The sequence below is a fragment of the Podarcis bocagei genome (genome assembly GCF_964188305.1).
Source record: "Podarcis bocagei genome assembly, chromosome: 3".
Taxonomy (NCBI): Eukaryota; Metazoa; Chordata; class Lepidosauria; order Squamata; family Lacertidae; genus Podarcis; species Podarcis bocagei.
Genome location: NC_138127.1, coordinates 82551636 through 82574471, shown reverse-complemented (window position 1 = coordinate 82574471; position 22836 = coordinate 82551636). Strand labels below are relative to the sequence as shown.

At 39.1% G+C, this 22836-nt stretch overlaps 1 protein-coding gene across 5 annotated transcripts in view; it reads right to left on the bottom strand.

Moving 5' to 3' along the window:
• The window catches only part of USH2A (usherin), a 457494-nt gene that overhangs the window by 214738 nt on the left and 219920 nt on the right, over nt 1-22836 (bottom strand). For all 5 annotated transcript variants that reach the window (XM_081185934.1, XM_081185935.1, XM_081185936.1 and 2 more), the window contains exons 34-37: nt 19331-19502; nt 13489-13636; nt 6928-7079; nt 342-504 (exon numbers count right to left, since the gene is read on the bottom strand). In XM_081185934.1, the coding sequence (XP_081042060.1) occupies nt 342-504; nt 6928-7079; nt 13489-13636; nt 19331-19502 (635 nt within the window). The remainder of the gene's footprint in view (nt 1-341; nt 505-6927; nt 7080-13488; nt 13637-19330; nt 19503-22836) is intronic.

Below are 22836 nucleotides of genomic sequence, written 5' to 3'. Positions count from 1 at the left end.
CAAATAAAACATAGGGGGTAGTGCTTCAGACCCTACGATCCGGTGCCTATGATGCTAGTACAGCTCACTTCCGCAAAAATTTAAGTATCTTTGCTGAAGGCCAAACTACAAATTACAGAAAAGATCTATAAGTGGCCCTCTATCATGATGAACCAACATTTTTATTCTGTCTTTAAAACAGCTAGGGCTGCATTGGTGATCCAGATTTCACTTCAGTAGCAGCACTTTCAAATGTCTTCGTAAGAAAATTATTTTGCAAAACAACCAACAACCCATGAGACACCAAATGTATAGCAAAACAACACTAGAACATTTCCACTGAAGTGCCAAAATGAAAATACCTTCATCAGTATAGAAGAAGCCAGTGAAAAGAACAGTGTAGCTTATCTGCCCATTTGGCTCACGAGGAGGAAGCCATTTCACTTGAACTGCTCTGGGTCCATCATTAAAGACAAATAATTCAATTGTTCCTTCAGGTGCATCTTCACTGGTACGAGCCTCTACCTGCAAATTTAATAACGTTTGTTACAGAAAAAAGGGAAGCATGAGAAGAAGGATCATTTTGTTCACCTGGTACATGACAATGAAAGATTTCCAGATTGCCTCCATTCCTGTTTCCAGTGCCATGGGTCAGCACAGAGAGCATGTGTGACAACAACTGTCATCACTGAAACACGGGAAGTTGCCTTATACAACGTCAGACCTGTATGTCTGTCTAGCTCAGTAATAGATAGGTAGCCGTGTTGGTCTGCCATAGTCAAAATAAAAAAAATTCCTTCCAGTAGCACCTTAAAGACCAACTAAGTTAGTTCTTGGTATGAGCTTTCGTGTGCATGCGTGTATCTGAAGAAGTGTGCATGCACACGAAAGCTCATACCAAGAACTAACTTAGTTGGTCTTTAAGGTGCTACTGGAAGGAATTTTTTTATTTTAGATCAGTAATGTCTACATTGACTGGTAGTGGCTGTCCAGAGTCCCAAACAGGGGATATTCCTAGTCCTACCTAGAGATGCTAGTGATTGAACCTAGACCTTTGCACGCTATGCAGATGTTCTACCATAGAGCTACAGCCCTTCCCCTTGGATTCTGTGAATGAGTACCCATCATTCTTAAGTCCCTGAATATCTTGTTTTTGTAATTAGTTCTGATTTTTAAATTTTTATATGGTTTTTATTGTACAGTTTTATATATAAAATTGTTTTAAACTGCTCAGATATTTTAATGAATATATAAATATTTTTAATATAAATATTTTTAGGTTTACAGATAGAAAGCAAGATATGCATTTATCATGCATTATATTTTCAAATTTTATTTTATCTATACTGCCCTTCATCTGAAGATTATTATAAGGAAGTATAGGTAGTTATTCTATGTTATTATCCCATTACATACATAGATACATACAAACGTACATAATTTTATTTGTATGCTGCCTTTCTGCAGTTTAAATTGTGCTCAGGGTGGCTCACAACATGAAAAATAGGTAACTACAAGGTAACAAAAGTATCCTTAAATAATTAATAAAACATTTAAAAATACAAAACCAAACCGAACAATTTTCACATAAATCACACTTTCCAGAAATAGAACTCTGCAAAAAAAACCTAGGTTCAGGTATTATCTGTTCTGCTCCAATAGACATTTGTTTAAAAAAAGAAAGAAAGAAAGAAATATTACACAGAACCTCAGTAGCGGAAGATTTGTAAGCATTCCTAATTATAATTTCTACATTGCTGAGAGTGTTTGTAAGTGCCCGTCTATAGGAATTATCACAGATTTGATTGATTACAACAGATTTCCATGCATTTGTGCCTTATTGACATGGAAATCCTATGAACTGGAACTTCCTACCCTTCCTTGCCTATGAGCTCTCCATTGGCAGAGACTAGGCAATCCATGTCAACCATTACCAGTGCTAGCAAGACTATTGGTTCATGCAGTGTCTTTCATTATTGGCTCAGATGTGCCTATGGGAGGGGGCCTCCCCCTTTCCCTAGTGATTGGCTTGTGCCCTGGGATGAAATCCAAGATTGCCTATATGTAAAACATAAGCTGTTCAACCTAAAACTTGTCCTGTAGCCCCAGTGCTCCTAGAATCTATGAAAAGGTCTTAAGGCTTGTGGTGATGGAGTGGGGAAGAGACAGATGGCCTGTGATGTGACGGTTGCCTTTTTGCTGCTGTGAATGAATGTCTTCTGTCAATACTATCAAACCCACCTGCCAAACAACTGAGAGCAGATATTGTAACACCATTTTAGCAAGCAGTTTCCAAGACAGTGTGTGTCCTTTTTGTTCTATATCCATCGATCTTTGCACCTTTGGAGAGCTCTTTGTCTGTACCCCAAAGGAGCTCATCTCCCTGCCATGCTTTCTTGTAGCCACAGGTAAAAAGTTGCCAAACCTGTGGCCATCCTCTTCTCCTTCAAAAGGAAAACACAACAGAAATAGTTGCTTCATGTTTCTTGTGAACACACTTGCTGGGTTGTTTGCTTCCTGAGTATGTGGTTTGGGAACTATCCACTTTCTTTCCCTGCCACATGAACCTTTACCATTCCCACATAACTTCTGCCTAATGTCTTCTGTTCCTAGTTCAAGTCCTCCTTGTTTTTCTTCCTGTTCTCAATTTTTATTTCTACCTGTCTATATTTTTGCTTCAGGCCCCGAGACCACATTCCAGTTCCATTCTTACAGTCTTGTCCAGCAGCAGCAGCCTCCAGGGAGGGACAGTGGTGTGCTTCTGGCCTCTCAACAGCTTCACTGCTGCATTGACTGGGATGGAGAGGGATGACGTGGCAGGAAGGTCAGGAAGGTGTGAGCACAGTGATAGAGCCAATCTTGTACTCCTCCTGCTGCACCTCCATCATGCTGACCTTGCCCCCACCCCTTTGGCCTCCATCGCCCTCCCACTAAATTCAGCAATGTGGTTGACAAAAGGCCAGGTACATGCCACCCCTCCCGGCTCCGGGCAGCATCTGATCCTCTACATCAGGCTTCATCAATCTCGACCCTCCAGATGTTGTGGGACTACAAGTCCCATCATCCCTGACCACTGGTCCTGCTAGCTAGGGATCATGGGAGTTGTAGGCCAAAAATATCTGGAGAGCTGAGGTTGACGAAGCCTGCTCTACCTATGACCCTATATCCTGCAATGGCTATTTTCAGCTTTCATGTACCTACAATAGGGATCACCAATGTGCTGCCTGCCTGTGATTGTCAGTATCTCCTATGGTGCCAATGAAAGGTCTCCATAAATATCGCCTCAAACACGAACAATGCATGAGACACGGTATGTTCTTCCTGCTCAGTTTTGGTTTGCACTGGCTTGGTCTATCCATTGGTCTATCCACAAAGTCTCTTAAACATTCCCATATTTCATTGGAAGCCAGGACTGGACACCACTCTTTATTCTGCTCTAAACAGAGGCGTGGGGCAAAGAGCTTCCATTTATAAGTGGTGGCTGCTGTAGGTGTGCCTGTTTCCTATTGGTTGGGTCGGGTAGCTGAGGAAGGTTCATGCCTGTATCATTTCATTTCATAGTTCTCTCTCTCTCTCTTTTCTTTTAGATGTATCAGACCTTTTTTGTTACCCCACAAAAAATCACAAAATTCCTAATGCAAAATTCATAAAATTCCAAATGCACTCACCAACCCCAAATTGTTGGCAAACCCTGATCCTAGAACACAGGTTAATGATTGCATTAAAACAGCAGAAGTTTATATATGCCTATACTGCAGGACAGGGTGGTGGGATTGAATATTGCTAAACTGCTCAAAGATGCTGAACATTCGTATGAAACACGACTCCACACGTCATCCTGAAGCCATACACTCCTGTGGAATTGAACTGAAACTTTGCTGTATACCTATTTCATTAGTGCTACCTTTCAAAATGTAGCAAAGGCTGCCATATGTGATAGATGTGTGACATTAATTTTCAATTATCTGTGTCTCCATAATTATTGTTTTATTATTTTACCATTAGAACAAAAAGCTTCTCAGAGTCGGAGTGTGCTTAGTAATATAAAGCGAGCTCAAGTTTCCCTCATTCTTTCCTATTGTGCACATGCTTCATCATATTCATATTTTGTGCCTCACATAATATAAGGCACTGCAGTCCTCGTAATTTTCAGTAAAGTCACAATTTACCCTGTGTACTTTTAGACAATTTGGATTAAATGCCTATATGCCATTCTGCACATGATGCATTGTACTTATAGTTATGCTTTTTCAGTACTGCATCTTAAATTGCATATTGTTTACTATGCAGGCAAGACATTAAACATAAAAATTGAGTGGACAAAAAACTTGTCTAGCTTTCATTCAATGCCTTATATACTGATAATTTTTCAATTAAATAAAATTTAAAAAATAAGCACAACTAACAATCAAGTAAGAAAATTTAAATTGCGCTTAATATTTTTTCCAAATAAGAGATCATATGACAAAATAAAAATGACGTTTTAAAATCATATGCCAATTGTATAGTATATATTAATTTATCTATCATTTTCTTAAAGTACATACTTGTAGTTTTGAGCTATGTACCCTGTTTATCAGATGTGTTTTTATGATTCCCAGATGAATCAAAGTTCTAAATAGCTATGTACTTCCATAAACAGCACAGTGAAATCGGTAGAGATTCCAAATGGATAACTATTTTATATATTAAGGGTAAGTTAATTATTTCTGATTTATCCATTTCCCAGATTTTCATTAAATTTGAAATCATACACAGCTTCTCTGAAAAACCATTAAGCCCAACGTATTATGCAACAGCAATACATAAAAAACTCATTAAAATCTGCTACCTTCAAAAATCTGCTTCTTTGAGGTGCTTGCGTTGCAAAACATCTCTTCAATCGATTAGGGCACATTAAATAAAAGATCAGCAACAAAAATAGCTGGAAGGATAATATCAGTTTACCACAGGGAGATGTCCCTGCGTCTATTTAAAGTTCTCAATGAGCTAAATATATATTTCTAAACCAAGTGTTGGATATAAATGGTAATGGTGGGAAAAATCTTTCAGAAAATCAAATGAAGATGTGTTGCTTTAACTTCCTGGCAGCATTTAGGTGAGTTGCTCTCTAAATAAAGACATTGCATTTCAATTCTTGTGATTGGAGATGGATCACTGGCTCAGGAAAATAGTTTGCATTCTGAGCAGGCAATACAGATAAGTATTAGGTTGACTCTAAACCCCTACTTTGAATTGCACTGAAAGTCAGGGCCGAGTTTCTGCTTTAATGAAGTGCAGTTGCTTACTAGTTTCTTTCAGAACACAGCGGAATATTTTGAGACTATTGCAATTCTGTACAAGTAAAATATACTGTGAGCAGCAAGTGCAATGCTACCATCTGAAATGCTTAGTATTACTATTTGTGCGTAATAGTAATACTAATGCTTAGTATTACTATTAGAGAGAAGTGATTCAGTATTAACGCCAACTCAATGGAACCGGGAGGCCTTAAACAAAACAAAACAAAGTTTAAGGGAAAGGTTCAAGCAGCACTGTTGTTGCTGCGCAACCTTTGTGCATTTGAATAGAGGTTGTGTGGGAGCCCCACACAAATCCTACAGGAATGAATGGAGTTTGAACAGCAGCAGCTGCCCGAGTGTTTGGTGCACTGTTCCCTAAATTTCCAGGATTATTAAAAAAAAAAAAATTGAGTAGAAAAATTGGCAAAAAGCCACTCATGCTTTTAAGAGTAAATATCCATCAACCCCGTCCAAGCTATAAAATGTTTAATGGTAATAAAGTCTACAATCCTGCTCTACAGATGGATGATGTTACTAGCATTTTAAAGCAATGAATCTTGGGAAGAAAAAGGGAAATGTGATCAAAAATCAAAATAAAAAATTCAGTCCTGGTGTCCTTTTTTTAAAAAAAGGTAATCTTCGTACGGTGAAGCTAATATTACAAAGTGAGAGCCTGTTAAGGAAAACTTTGCCAGAAATGCTAGAGTATGTATTTCAGTGGGGTTTTATTCTTGAATAAAAGCTTGGGTGGGGAGGGGAGCTTTTCTTCCCAGATTTTACTGCAAAGTGCAAGTTCAATTTTAACAAGATTAAGCCTCATAAAGGCAGAAGCTATGTTGTTTTTGACACAACACCGTGTCATTCTGGAATGTTCTTATCAGAGTCAGAAGCAAGATCACCAAAGAATGTGATTATTTCTTATGCTAGAAAACACTGATATTATTAAATAACTTCTGGTGCTTTTATTTTTAGATTTATATAATTAAAAATACTTATTAGGGGAGCACAAAGTGGTTACAGAACCAAAGAGCTGTCAATATTAGAGAATAAAGTAGATGTCATTTAAACCTCCAACTTATTATTTCAGTACTAAGAGTTCTACATTTCTAAAATTCTCAGTATGTTACTTGCTGCTGCATCACATTCAGAAATGCATACCCTTTAATCCTACATCCATACCTTTTTCAGAACAACATACCATATTAGGCATTGATGTTGATAATGTGGTGTTTAATGTGGTTTGGTCTTCTACAAACTTTATATTATCTTCAAACTTTTATGTTGAGGCAGAGGATAGAATTTTTTTATTCATTACTAGAATAGCAATTCTTCTTTTAATTGCATCCTTATAAGTCAGATTAAACCACATTTGCACCTCTTAAACATATTAACTTCCCTTAATTTTAATAATAAACGTTTCACCCTACTTTCCACCCCCCTTTCCACACTCCCTGTCTCAGTCTTTACTGTATCTATATGATATTTTGGAACAGTGCCTAGCGGTGACCTATTCCAATCCTTTGCAGCTTTTAATGGCATTTTTTATAAAATGTCACATTTTGCCAGATGGGTTAGTACTGACCAGTGTGAATCATCACCATTTAGTCTGATATTCGCTGCCATCTGACATTTATTACATTCTCAGAATGTAAATTGAGGTACTCACCAGTGGGCCTAGCGCACAGCCTTTTGCAGTACATGCCTGAACTCTGAAGGAATGTAGACTCCAAGGAGAAAGTCCAGAAGTAAAATAACTGAGCTGGGAAGAATTCTGTACAAGAACGCCATCCATGTACAATGCATAGCTAGTGATAAATCCTATTTAAACAAACAAAAGCAAAGAGAAACTTAAAAGGCTTGATCATAACAGGTAAGAGGGAGGGAAGCAGCAGTCTTTTAATAGAAATTCAAGGCAGTACATTCTCTCATCTCCACGGCTTACAAAATAGAGGCAGCAACATACATGTGCCACTAAAACAAATCTCTATGTAAAACACGAGAAGTCCAATGAAGCGGTACTGTGCCCATCTTGTTAAAAAGTAAAATTAAACCGCTCCAAAGAAAGTAGACCTTAATAGACTTGCTTCTTAATAGACCTGTTTCTGAAGTGTAAGTCAAAGCAATCGAGCTGGGAAAGTTGAGGCAATTCCGTTTCACGGCCCCACTCTGCATGCAAATGCATGTGTGGATTAAAACAAGGACACTGAAGATATATAGCGACCATTTAGAATCCTAACACCTTCAGACCTAGAAAAACTAGTGATCCATATTTTAAACATACTGCTGTAGTACAAGTCAAAAGACAATTCCTCTATCTGTCTCTTGACCTTGTCCCCCTCCTCTGCAATGTTCATTGTTGCTGTTGTTCTTAAAAATAAGACAAATACAGTGGTGCCTCGCAAGACGAAAAGAATCCGTTCTGTGATTCTCTTCGTCTAGCGGTTTTTTCGTCTTGCGAAGCAAGCCCATTGACGGATTAGCGGATTAGCGCTATTAGCAGCTTTTAGCGGCTTATCTGCTGATCAGATCAGCTGATAAGCGGCTTAGCGGCTTAGAAAAAGGGGGGGAAAGAAAAAAAACCATCAGGAACTCGCAAGACATTGTTGTCTTGCGAAGCAAGCCCATAGGAGATTCGTTTTGCGAAGCACCTCCAAAACGGAAAACTCTTTCGTCTAGCGAGTTTTCCGTCTTGTGAGGCATTCGTCTTGCGGGGCACCACTCTACGAATGTTTCAAAAAATTCCCATTAATTGAGACATTACTTCAGAATTGCAGACCTGGAAGGGAAGGGGTGTTATGGGTTCTGTTAACTAATTTGTATTGCGCCTGGTAAGCAGAGGGGAGTTTTCTTTCATTGCCATACAGCATAAACATGGTTTACATGCTCCAACTAAAAGGAAGTTTTCTCTAATGATGGAGTTAAGACAGAGATGGGGAAGTGGATTCAACCCGGTGAGTCAGTTCCTTATCTTCCCCATCCCCTGCCGCCCAGTTTGACAGCTGGGAGGGGCCTGTTTTGTAATACCATTTTGCAATACTCTCTTGCTGTGTTTTCCGTTTTGACCAAGCCACACTTAGCTGCCCTAAATGTAATGTTATATATGACATTAGGTAAAGATGTGGGCAGGCCAAAAGTAATCTGGGTCTACTCCTTAGACACAGATGAAGTAAAGCTAGAGCCATTCTTAGCCCTGCTTCCCCCAAAATATACCATGGGGAGGATGTGCTTGCTGATATTCTGCTGCTTTTGGAGTCGAACAGGAGACTTTCAGTGACATTGTGTGGGTGTAGTTCGGAACTTACATTACTTAACTTTACAATTATGTCGATTCTGTTATCACCAAGCTGAGCACTGCTTTCCTTTTGGGTGAAAACAGAGGCAAATTAGGTGTTGAGCAGTTTTGCCTTCTCTCTGTCACCCAATAGCATTTCTCTGTCTTTTCCATGCACAGGACCTACAACTTGCTTGTTCTTCCTCTTGCTTTTAACATAGCCAAAGAAACCTTTTGTTATTATTTTTAACCTTCCTTGTGAGCCTGAGCTCATTTTGAGCTTTGGCCTGCCTGACATTCACCCTGCAATGGTTGGCTACTCATTTATACTCCTCTGTGATTTCCCCTTTCTTCCATTTCTTATACATGCCCTTATTAAATCTCAGCTCATCTGTAAGCACCTTACGCAGCCACACTGGTTTCTTTAGATGCCTCCCACTTTTCTTTCTTGTTGGAATTGTCTGCATTTGCACCTTCAGTATTTCACCTTTAAGAAACTCCCAACCATCTTGGACTCACTTCTCTTTGAGTATTTCTGACCATGGGATCTCACCCAGTAGCTCTTTAAGCTTTTTGAAGTTGGCCTTCTTAAAGTCCAGAGTGCAGTTTTCCCTTGCCTCTGTATCAGGAAACCCAGCAGGGACCAGGTCCTAGATGGCAGCAGAGACATTCACAATCCCAAGGGTTTCTGCTCCAACTGAAATCTTAATGGCATTTTCATTTGGGTGAGGACCAACTTCCAGACTATAGAGAATGCCAGGTATTAGATAATTTGGTCTATAGAGATGTAAGAGTACAATATTTCCCACTATCTGCCTAGTGATACTGTCATTCAAATTGTAGTTTCCAAATGGAACTGAGAGCTTTCTGTTTCTCTATTATTTTTTTATCTGTATGTAAAAATTCTTCAAATGATCCCAGGGATATCACATCCACATTATAGTTAACACTAAAAAGAGAATCCATACCATTGCCATTATCACTGAAATTACATGGTAGTTAGCAAATAATTGGTCTCCTGACCCCCTAACCCTCTGTTGCCTTTACCCTGATATCTAAATCAACCCAATGTTCTGCACATCCAAGGGGAACATTGTTAGTGCTCTGTATGGAAGTTGTAAAATGCACCACAGGACTGCCTATAATGGAACTGTGAATGTAATTAATGGGCTGTAGAACTTATCATAGGTTTTGTCTTCTGTACTTGGAAATAAGCTGCTTTTTACAGTTAGTTTAAATGTCAACTTCAATTATAAACATTTTATTCTTTTTGCCTATTCAACTCAGGGCAGTGTTTCCTTCACAAATGCACAGCTTCTTATATAGTACTTCCATCCTTTGCAGCAGTATGTTTTAGTTGCAAATCTCAATAAGCAATGAATTTCAGCTTTTTGGAGCTACTGTGACTTGATATGTTCTTATAGGTGCCCTGATAATCTATTCCATATTTTGCTCATGGAAATAATGAAGACATAGATTTGTTTGGCAACTCCTCCCCATGACACACACATACACATGTGGCTCATTGGTGTCTAGAATCACACAAACATATATCCATGAGCTGTTATCACCCAACTGACCATTCATATGACCTGAAACCTGTTTCAGGAAGGAGACAGTGTATGTATCATTCTCCTAGCCCAAATACATGTACTGGAGGTGATGGGGGAAGCACGCACCAGACTGGGGTGGGGCATGGTGGTACCAAACTGTAAATATTTCAGGTCAAATATCTGCAAAGTTTAGCCTGCCAAATAGTACCGTGAAACTGTATACACAGTCATACCTCGGGTTGCGAACGTTGCGGGTTGCATGTTTTCGGGTTACGGACCGCGCCAGACCCAGAAGTACCGGAATGGGTTACTTCCAGGTTTTGGTGCTAGCGCATACGCAGAAGCACTAAATCGCGCTTTGTGCATGCACAGAAGCACCAAATTGTGTCACGAGCGTGCGCAGATGCAGCACTGCGGGTTGCAAACGTGCCTCCTACACGGATCATATTCAAACCCAAGATATGACTGTATTGGCCATGCTAACACAAATACAAAACACTTTGAACTACACTTTGGGAGATGCAAACTGTCCTGGCTGCAGCCTCTCATGTGGATATTAAGTGCAACTCCAGAGGGTCATCTGGCCATTGTATGGATTTCATGGCTGCAGAAGACTGTTGGAACTGTGAAACTCCTCAGGGCCTATATTGCTCTTTGGGTGCTGGCCGTTCAAAATGCATTTGTACCTAGGTGCATTGGTAGTCATCTACTGGACATAAAGACCTAACAGGTAAAAGAGTACATTTGATAGTTCATAAATTTAGCTGTTTGATACCTCTGTGTATGAGTAGCTAAAGGGTATTGCAGTCATCAATTTATGTGGACACATTGGGACTGGAAGAGTAGGGAACACCATGTTCTGCTGTCACTACAAAATCACCTATAATCTTGACTAGGTTTCAATTTCAGACCTGGAATCTTTCATAATGGACAATTTACTACATCTTTAAAGTTATTGTAAAGATGTAAAGATACATCACACAAAACAACTAGAACTGAAATTGTAACTCTGCCTTGTTTCCAAGAATGAGATCCAACTTGTTGTAGACTTAACAATTGTGTATTCCTGTTATCACTACTATTCAGCAGAAATACTGAAGATAATTATACTAATCTTAACAAAGCACTTGAAAATATTAAACCTGATTCTGATACCAATTTGAAAATTTAGTATACTCGACATTGAAGGAGGACTGGCCACCTTTTGAGTTTTGTAGTTGGTGATTTAAAGAACAAACACAGTTGCTCACATCAGATTCTTCATTTTCTGCACTTGTAATGTGAATGGAAAATACATATTGTATAAAATATGTATCTCTTATCATTTCTGTCCTGCAATAAAAAGTTCACAAGTGACACATTCCTGACTTAATTTCTCCAAACTATTCTGTAGCAGGGATTTGATCACATACATGCAAATGTAAGTTTGTGCAATTAATGTGGATTAAAGCCTCCTGGCACAACAAACCCACTTTTTGCACTAAGCAAAATGATGATGAAATGCACTAGAAAGTGTGGGATAATGATAAATTCATAGGAAGTCATATCTTTCTTTACAGCATCTTACAGCCATCTTTGCATATATGTCTCTTCAAGTTCTCTCCATCGCTTTCTGTTGTTTGCTTCTTGCTTCCATGTAACCTCTACACAAACAAATCAGAATAAATGCTCAATAAAGAGCAGGCATTTATATAACCTCCATGCACGCTTTGTGCAAACAAATCAGGATGAATGCTTAATAAACAGGTCATCTGGAAGCAACCTAAGAGGCATTCCTGGTGTACCATGTTTAAAACAACAATAAATGGTTTAATGGCTATGGAAATAGTCCTAGGCAATGATTCACAGAACAAATAATAATAGTGACATATCCCATCGTCCACACTCAGTGCTGTGCATATCTGAGAGCAAGCTTCTTGTTAAAATTCCTAATTGCTTACAAATTATTCTGAAATAATCAACAGTGCTATGTTGAAGGCAGATTAGCTGCAAACTTAAATTAACTGACAGATTACAATAGTTATTTATAACTCTTAGTCTATCAAAGACCTCGTTAATAGTGTCTTGTACTCAACTTGAATTGATTTCTTAGTGTAATTTTTATATAAATCTTAAGGATGCAGGGGGAATGCTAGGAGACCAAATATTCATTTGGTACTTTTAAAAATTGTACTTTAAAAAAATCAGTTATTTTTAAAGTAGCAGCAAGTATCTGCAAATAAGACTGCCACATGTTTACGGGCCTTGTTCATGTACCAGAATTGAGCAGGTGAAGCATTCTCCACAATTTACCTCTATACCAGGACAAAGTTTCGCCTGCTAAAATTCAGTTGCTCATAAAGCCATTGGCCCAGGGTCACGAAGAAAGGTGACAATTCTGGCTACAGTAATTGTGATTATTTATTTAGAATGGAAAGCTTTGGCCAAGTCAGCTTTTATCACCCTGCAGCAGTTGGACATTCTTGTAAATTACATTTTAACCCTCCTTCTCATCCATGTTGGACAGAGTACTATGCATGCTGTTACCCCACTTTATTTTATCCTAAAACTTATGAGGTATTTCAAGATGGCTGAGCAGAGACTGAACCTGAGTGTCCATATTCTAATTCAAACACTACTGCATCACATTGGTCTGCGTTTGTAAGCTAAACAAACAAATTTGCACAAACTATCATTTGGATCACAATGCTGTTATCCTTTCAGTTTTCACACTTCTCTGAATTTTGAAATACTGTTCTTGACCAAAAGCCCAGAAAACTTACCAAACTTCATATAAAAGTTCACATTTTGGGTTGAAATACATACAAAAGTGCGTATTTTAGATTGAAATGCATATAAAAACTTGTGTTTTGTGGGGATATATGTTCAAAAATAATGTGGATTTTCATACGTTTTTTAAAAGATCACAGCTTGATGCAGAAACAGGATGCAGTGGACTTAGGAACAAACACATCTGAAAATGACACAGACCGGAAACAGACTTATCCTTCCATCTCCTAGTCAATCACTTTAATCCCTTTACTACTCTCTCCATTTTTAGAAAGTAAAAATGCAAGACAAATAAAACATCCAAAAGTCAAAAGTTACGGTAACATGCTATAAAAATCAACACGTTATTAAGAGGTGCCAAAGACGATCCTTCAGTTCAGTTGTTCAGGAAATACATTAGGCAAAGGAATGCAGTACATGTGAACCATCAAAAGGGAGCACTTTTGAGCCACTAAAACAGCAAAGCAAGGCTGAAAACCTCTGTCTCCTAGCTATAGACAATGATACTATCTCAGGTATTTTATGTGCTAAAATGATCATTAAAAATTAAGCACCACATATAAGCTGCCATTTAGAATATTAATTTACCTTTACTAATCATCTTTTTAACTTGAGGCTAAAAGAGTTCACTTACCATTCGGATACTCTGGCTTCACCCACGAGATATTAAAGGAGTCAGAGGAATAAGACTGGGCTTCAGGAGCAGGAACACCTTCTGGTGTACTCTCAGTTGTTGTTGCTGAGTTAGCTTCACTTATCGTGCAGCCACCTCCACTGCAGGCCTTTTACAAAAAAATAAAATAAGTCACAACAATAAATCTATAAATACATCCCCAGCAGATGCCAATCAGAAAAAAAGCCAGAACTCAAGAGGCTTTGTAAAGACTTATATTGATTGTATATTTTTAGATCTCAAACAAAACATGATCCCTTCATACCTTTTCACTTGTTTGTGGGGATTTATTTTAAGTTAAAGTTACACAAAGCCTATGAAATGGCAGGAAAGATCCTTTCCCAGGAGCAGGCCTCTCCAGAGAGTGAGCTGTGTATCACTCTTTCCAATTGCCTGCTTCTTTTTCAACAAGGATGCCCAGGAATTAGAAAGGCCGCTTCTGTGTGAAGGGGTGAAGACTCTCCACGTGAATAAGTGGAGCTGAAAAAGGCAGGGATTGTTTTTCTTCACATTTTTTATTTAGGCTGCTAACATGCAGGCTATTTAAATATTTTAAAAAATTTTTGGAAAGGTAGTTTTTCTTGCTTTTCAATGGAAAAGCACTGGATATGCATATAATCAATATTAAAGCATATAATGCATGCTTATATATCTCTCAATACCCACTTTCTAAGCTTAACTTTATTACTTAACATAACACAAAACTTTACCATTTGTTATGAAATTTAAAAATTGTAAGTGCCTTAGCTTTTATGAACATAACTATTATAGGTATCACAGGTAAAGATGCAAGCTGCTGCGCTCTAATTATATCTTGGTCTTTGTTAGTTGGGAAAACAAAGTTATTATTTTTTAGGAAAAGTTTAAAATAGTAACAGAAAGTCAGCACTGTAGCAAACAAAGGAAGGTTTGAATATCTGGGCCCGAAACAGTATAAATGCCTGAGGACTTTCACACAGAAAAAGAAGAAACTTGTTTTTAAAGTAAGCACTCATAAGAGAAATCCCAGTGGCTAATTAAGGAGTAGAAATGGAAATGGAAATTCAGTCACATTTTAGAAATATGATTGAAGAGTTCAATTTTATTTCATCATTGTACTTAGATAAGTTACAATGATCTGCACATTTGCCTGAGAGATTGATTCCAAGTAAAATGGATAGGAGTGGCCTAGAAGTGTAATAATAAATAGAGATGGACAAAGCTAGGGGTGGGGGTGTCCCACCCCCTGTTCCAGGATGAAAATCAGGTCCCCCCCCCCAAAAAAGGGGTAAAATTCTGTCCAAAAGCCCAGACAGGGGCTAATGGGCCATAGAACACACAAATTGCGACCTGGCGGGATCACCCTATCTGATTGTGTTATGGGTCACCATCTCTTCATGATGGATAAAAGAAACCAGTTGCATTGTTGAAAAGGTTAACAATATCTAAAACGCCAATATAAGAGCCCTGGATGCTGCTTTCCTCTTAATTTTCCCAGAGTTCACACATCACACTAAACCATGGTTAACATTAACCATGGTCCATGTTACACACAGATAAAGCCGAGGTGCCTGGCAGACAGTCATTTAAATCTTGGTTTATAACATAACAGAATAGTTACAGTAAAAACACCAGTGAGAGCAGCTGATCCTTGAGAGAGGTCTGAGTTTTCTGTAAGCCCACTTGTGGATTTGAAGCTTTGGGGTGATGACAGCCCAGGATCACTCATAACTCTAAGCTATGGTGCAATGTAACTATGGTTTATAAACCAACCACAGACCTTGGTTAACCAGCAAACTTTACTTATAGTTAATAAACCATCGTTAAGGGACTGAGCTAGGTTCACATATAACCCTAAGCCCTAGTTTGATAAAGAAATGCAGGGGATTTCCTCATTTTCTGGGCAGTCAACAGGGAAGACTGAAAGTTTCAAGAATATGGTCTGTGGGGCTGCACAGAGACTGCAAAAATGGCATTATGGTATACATTGATCTGAAAGTGACAATTAAATGGAAATCAATGCATATATGTAAGGTGTAGATTGTTTACATAAGCACAGCAGTTCATAATTCATTAATGAAGACTTAACAAGCCATCACACAGAAAAATACTAAGTGGTTTTTTTTTAAAGGGGGGAATGGGATCAATGTCCTCTACTGTGAATAAATGAAATATGGACTGCAAGAAGATCAAACTGTTCCATTCTGAAGGAAATCAGCCCTGAGTGCTCACTGGAAGGACAGATCCTGAAGCTGAGGCTCCAATACTTTGGCCACCTCATGAGAAGAGAAGACTCCCTGGAAAAGACCCTGATGTGGGGAAAGATGGAGGGCACAAGGAGAAGGGGACGACAGAGGACAAGATGGTTGGACAGTGTTCTCGACGGTACCAGCTTGAGTTTGACCAAACTGCGGGAGGCAGTGGAAGACAGGAGTGCCTGGCGTGCTCTGGTCCATGGGGTCATGAAGAGTCGGACACGACTAAACAACAACAAACTAATGCCACACATCGCCACATCACTTTCATCATGTGGAGCCATCTGCTTCCATTCCCTTTTAGAATGTATTCCTGTACACGTCTACTCAGGATTTAGTTCCCCTGAATCTGGAAACCCCAGAAACTGGTTATAGGAGTGTAGTCTCCACTGAATCGGCAACTATACTGAATCTCACAACGAAATTGATGGGACTGGAAAGTTCTCCACTCACACCCATTGGCCACTTCTTGTGGGGTGGGCAGTCTGCACCATCTACTCCACAGCCTCCTTCATTTGCCCACGTCACTATGCAGCAATGGGAACTTTCCAAAACCTTATTGGTGCAGGGAATGGGGTCAGAGGAAGGAAGGCAGCTAAGGAGGAAAAAAGAAGAAAGAGCAAGAGAGAAGACTGGACGGTTGTTGCATGTGTGCACACACATATGTGTGCTTGTGAATGAGGGATGGAGAGAGATTACGCAAATGAAGAGGTGATGTAAATGTGCAAGAAAGAAAGAGTGTGGGGTGACTCTAGCCCTGTCCCTTTTGACTGTAGCCCCTACTTGCCATAGGCATGTAGCCCCAAAAAGGTCTCCCCAAAGGAATGTACTCCTTGTGCTGAAAAGGTTTTTCCAGTCCTGTTCTTGGCAAATATCTAGCTACATAAATCACAAAACTAACAGTTTCATCATACCTTGCTGCTGAAACGGTGAAGCTAGATGTAAGATCAGTTGCAATCACACACCACTATTTGCTCCATAGGGCAAAGCACATTTGATATTCCTATGGTATCTGCACCTATAGTCAGCCAATTCTTTCTAACTTAATTTGTTAGGTATCAGTGGGGCAAACTGGATGTAGTCCTAAAATAAGGGAAGAAAAGAAACCTGTGGACGTGTGAAAAGTGCCTCTTCCTCAGCACTGAATAGCTGCAGTCTCCTGCCTCCTCACACTCTTAGCATTAGTACACATAAGGGTCTGCTTACTAATAGATAGATAGATAGATAGATAGATAGATAGATAGATAGATAGACACAGTGGTACCTCGGGTTAAGTACTTAATTCGTTCTGGAGATACGTTCTTAACCTGAAACTGTTCTTAACCTGAAGCACCACTCTAGCTAATGGGGCCTCCTGCTGCTGCCGCACCGCCGGAGCACGATTTCTGTTCTCATCCTGAAGCAAAGTTCTTAACCTGAAGCACTATTTCTGGGTTAGCGGAGTGTGTAACCTGAAGCCTATGTAACCTGAAGCGTATGTAACCCGAGGTACCACTGTGTGTGTGTATATATAGCCAATGAGGGCAGTATGTTGTGGTGGTTACAGCACCAGCCTAGGACAAGGGAGATCTAGGTTCAAAACACCCTCAGCCTTTAAGCTCACTGAACAAACTTCATTCAGTCACTATCTCTCGGCCTAACAACCTCCCAGAATTGTTGTGAGGAAAAAATGCTAGGTCATGTACAGTATGCTGTCTTAAGCTCCTCTGACAAAGGATGGGGAATAAAATAAATAAAAATGAAGCACTGAAAATCATCTTTTTTTAAAAAAAAGTTATTCATTGTAGATTATACTTAGAAGAAGCAATCATACTGCTTTTAAAAGTCCATTTAACAGGCCACTTAATGCTTATGGTTTGAACAACAGATGTAGCTGCATCCTTAAGTTACATTCATCCCATCCGGATGATTTCAGCTGGACCATGTGTGATGACTGTCTTAACTGCGTACAAAACTGCAGGAAATGTACATAATACTCTATAGTTTACTATGCTGAAATACCCAAAGGACAAGCAAATGCTATCAACATGGATTCCAAGTCATCCTTAATTAGTCTGAATGTCCTTGCTTTGGTGGACTCTGAGTCAGATCCTTATAGTTACTTGAAGGTAAATTATTTTCTTCGTGGTATAATGTGGTGTAATATTTAGAGCATTCAAGAGCATGTTGAGCAAAATGAATGCATACAGAGTGTCTACACATAAATGTAAATGTATTCATAATCAAGAGCAGAATATTTTTCTATGGCATTTATCAAAGCAAATGTCCTTATATAGGTATTACTATAAAATGATGAGAGTGTTTAAAACAAATAGGGACAATCTCATGTTTATATTCAAGGTATTTTCAGTTGTACCATGGAACTTAAACTGTTCTGTAATCAAAAAAAGAAAAAACCCACACCAAAGGAAATGACTGCACAAAAGAACAGCAATGACATTTAAAAGACATTTTAAAATGCTGCCGGTTTGCAATAAACACCTTCCCCCACTTGTATTTTCTCAAACTTACTTTTGTTGGGATTTACAGAGAAATTTCACCACACCAAAAAGAAGGAAGATATGGTGGAAATTGGGGCTTGGTTAAATATGAGCATCTACAGAATTTAAGTCACACACAACACAAAATGCCTCTATGCAATAGTGATGTGTGAACTCCCGTGGCTCATACTCACTTTGTGAACACATGAACAACATATCTAGTCTTCCTGAGTGTGTGCAGAAAGATGGCAAAGGTCAATGGATTAAGCAACCCTTCCCACCAGCCTCCTTGTGTTCCTCCACCCTCTGTGGACTCCTAGGCTATCCCCTGTACCTTTCTTCTCCCAGACTTGCCAAGTTCTCCACATACATACACATCCCTCCTTCTGTTGGAGTACCTACAAGAATACTGCAACACCTGTGCCTGAGGTACAAGGAATGCTAGAAAAAAAAGTTCTCCAGAGGTCTTGACTCAGGAGTCCTTGAAACTATGCTTTTCCAATGAGGACTGGACTCTTGTGTCCCGTGACACACTGGTAGAGGGAGGGAGGAGAAGTGGGAGAGCTTCTTGCCACCAGTAGCAGTGTCTCATCCATGCTATGAAGTACGTAGCTTTAGGAGAAGGAAATGGGAAGGGAGAGCTAGTTTGGTGGCAAGGTGACTGGCAGTGTGTGAACTCAATACGCGCCCAAGCCCAAATCATTAAAAAGGCCAGGGCTTGTACTGGGGAGATGCTTTTTTTGAAACAAGGAAGGAGGTTGTTGCAAATTGAATTTAATTTCCATCATTAATTTGTAGTGAACTGTGGAAGTTATTTCATTTCTGGAGCTTTGGTGGAGTCTTCAAAACTATGGGGTGAGGAACTGGTTGGTTTTGCCTATCCCGTCTTTAAAAACAACAGTCCCTTTCTTTGGCATTAAAGTTGTTGCAAAACTTGCTTAAAGTTATACAAAAATTAAAATTATGATTCCGACACCCTTCACAATAGTCAAAAGGAAGTATAAATATAAATACACATAAAATTTATCTATTTGACTGTCTCATTAGTGTGTGTGTGTGTGTGTTTGTGTGTGTGCGCGAGCAACTTACTGCAAGCTTAATGAAGTATTCAGTACCAGGGGAAAGGCGTCGGATGGTATAGTGCTGGAAAAGATCTGTAGAATTATAGGTGACATTCCAAACTGTGGAATTTTTCTCATTATTGGCAATGTACAGGATATAGCGCTGCAGGTTGCCATTTACATCCTCTGGTGCTTTCCACCTGAAAATAAAAGCAAGACATAATTGCATTCAGAAAGAAACTCACGCAACTATTGAAATACAAAGTGTAAAGGGGGGAAATCCTTATAGTAATTACTTAAAGGAGGAAAAATAATCTGGTCTTCAAACAGTCTGGGGAAAATATTGAAGTAACACATGTGGCAACATGAAACATTCTTTAAAGGTAATATTTGTACTTGGAGCCCAAATGATTGTGACAATATCTTCAAGGTAAAAGCTTCATGCTGATGGTATCACAAGCATTTTTTTTCCCCTGTGGCAATCTTTGCACTGAGGCTATGACCATATGTAGGATACACTGATTGCATAAAGACAAAATGGAAATTAAGTTGGCAAGTGATAATCAAAGGTTCACAGAGGCACTAAACTAATCACTTGTATGCATTTAATCATAATAAATTTAATTTTTGTCACAAACCCTATCTGTGATTGAACTCACTAGGATTCTTGCATAAACAGGAAAAAAAACATTTGTGTCATCTTAAAAAGGGTGGGGGAGAGAAATTTGGCTTACCCATTCTCCATGGTACCAGGGTGAGGCAGTGTTGCTTACTGAGAGAGATCCTCATCCTGGTCACCATTTGGGGGTCATCTTGCAAACAACACCAAGAGAAGACTTTCCAGAACAGAAAGAGCAAGCCCCAGATCCAAAGAAACACCTCAGGTATTAAAAGGTGCCCCATTGCAATTGCCAATGGGTTGTCAGCAACAGAATGAACTATGCTAAAACTTAATCAGAACTTTAACAGATTTTAGAAAGAGAGAGAGAAAAGGAATATGCTAAGACAATGGCCACCCCTTATACATGAACTATCCAGAGTTACTAGAAGGTGGGCGACACTAGAAGCAATCTACTCAGAGCAAAAAGCTAAGCTGATAGTGAACAATGTGGTATCGGAGGAACTCCAAATTGAAAAAGGGACACGACAGGGGTGCCCTCTATCCCCTCTGTTATTTATTTCTGTTCTGGAGGTATTGCTGAATATGATCAGGGAGGACCAGTTGGTGCAAGGTATAGTGGTCGGAGCGAAACAATACAAACTGAAAGCTTTCGCAGATGACTTAGTCTTGACAGTACAGGAGCCAGAATCTAGTACAAAAAGAGTTCTGGAACTTATCTTGGAGTTTGGTCGGGTGGCGGGATTTAAGCTAAACAAACAAAAAACTAAGGTTTTGGTCAAAAATCTGACACCTACAGAGATAGAAGGGTACCAGAAAGAGACAGAGCTAAGTGTGGTTAAAAAAGTGAAATACCTGGGGGTATCCTTGTCCACTAAAAATTTAAACCTTTTCAAAGATAATTATGAAAAATGTTGGTTGGAAATTAAAAAAGACTTGGATATTTGGTCAAGATTGAAACTTACCTTGTCAGGCCGAATCGCAGCTATAAAGATGTGTGTTTTGCCAAAAATGTTATTCTTATTTCAAACCCTGCAGGTCGTGGACAGAATGGAATGTTTTGGAAAATGGCAGAAGGATATTTCTAAGTTTGTCTGGCAGGGCAAAAAGCCCCGAATAAAATTTAAAATACTAACTGACTCAAAAGAAAGAGGGGGGTTTGCCCTGCCGGATTTAAGGTTGTACTACGAAGCTGCAGCCTTCTGCTGGTTGAAGGATTGGTTTTTGTTGGAAAACACCGATGTCCTAGATCTGGAAGGGTTTGATAATGTGTATGGCTGGCATGCATACTTGTGGTATGACAAGGCAAAGGTTCACAAACTGTTTAAAAACCATATTGTCAGAAAATCAATTTTTGCCGTCTGGATGAAGTACAAGGACTTATTAGAAAGTAAGACCCCGAGGTGGTTATCACCAGTGGAAGCCAAGATTTCTAAAAAAAGGCCCAATATGGAGGCCTACTGGCCAAAATATTGGGAATTGATTGAAAGAGTTGGAGATAGTTGGAAGCTCCAAAGCCAGGATAAACTAAAAAGTAAGGTGCGAGACTGGTTACATTATGCTCAAATTCAAGAGGTATTTAAAATGGATAAAAAAGTGGGTTTTCAGTTGGAGAAATCGAAACTGGAGACGGAGTTACTAGAACCAAAGACTAAAGTACTTTCGAGGATGTATGACTTGCTGCTTAAATGGAACACACAGGATGAGACAGTTAAATCTGCTATGATAAAATGGGCACAGGATGTAGGACACAACATTATGTCTGAGGACTGGGAAAGGTTATGGAACACCGGTATGAAATTTACGGCATGTAGTGCCTTGAAAGAGAACATTATGAAAATGGTATACCGGTGGTACATGACCCCAGTCAAGTTGGCTAAAATATATCATCTTTCTGATAATAAGTGTTGGAAATGCAAGGAGGCAGAAGGGACATTCTTTCACCTCTGGTGGACCTGCCCGAAAGTAAAGGCCTTTTGGGAAATGATACATAATGAGCTGAAAAGGGTATTCAAATATACCTTTTCTAAGAAACCAGAGGCCTTTCTTCTGGGCATGGTGGACCGGAAGGTGCCAAAGAAGGATAGAACCTTGTTTATGTATGCAACCACAGCAGCAAGGATCCTTATTGCAAAGTTCTGGAAGACACCAGATTTACCCACACTGGAGGACTGGCAGACGCAGCTGATGGACTACATGGAGTTGGCAGAAATGACTGGCAGAATCCGAGATCTGAGCGAAGAAACAATGGAGGAAGACTGGAAAAAATTTAAGGACTATTTGCAAAAATACTATAAGTTGTTTGAATGTTAAGATTGTGCACGATTAAGAAACGTCATGCTTCTGCAATTTATCTAAGTAAATGATAAAGCAAGTAATGATGAAAAAACGAGATAAATTAGGAACAAAATATTATGTTTATTAAAAGTCTTGAAAACAATTTACAAACTTTCGAAATTGGTAACATAATAAACTCAAAGGTACAATAAGATGTGAAACAAGATAATAAATTGCTGAACTGGTTAGAATAATGAAAGCAATGTTGAGAGGATGTGAGGAGGTCCAAAAGAAAGTGAATTTGATAATATTCAACTTTTGTCTTCTTTTTTCTATCTTTCTTCATGTATAAAAAAAAAATGTTTCTTGTATGTTGCTATGTAAATTAATCTGTTAACCTTTGGAAAGAAACGCAATAATTTTTAAAAAAAAAAAAAAAATAGAAGGTGGGCGACACTGGACCCACCAATTGAAAGGTTGGGGAGAGGAATTCTAGAAACATCTAGAGTCAGTAGACTGGCCTACACTATGACCATTCAGAATGAGAATCCACAGGTAAGCCCAGGTAAGATGGGGGGACTCTATTACTCAGATGTAGAACATAGGAAGCCGCCTTACTATTGTGCAAATATAACTGG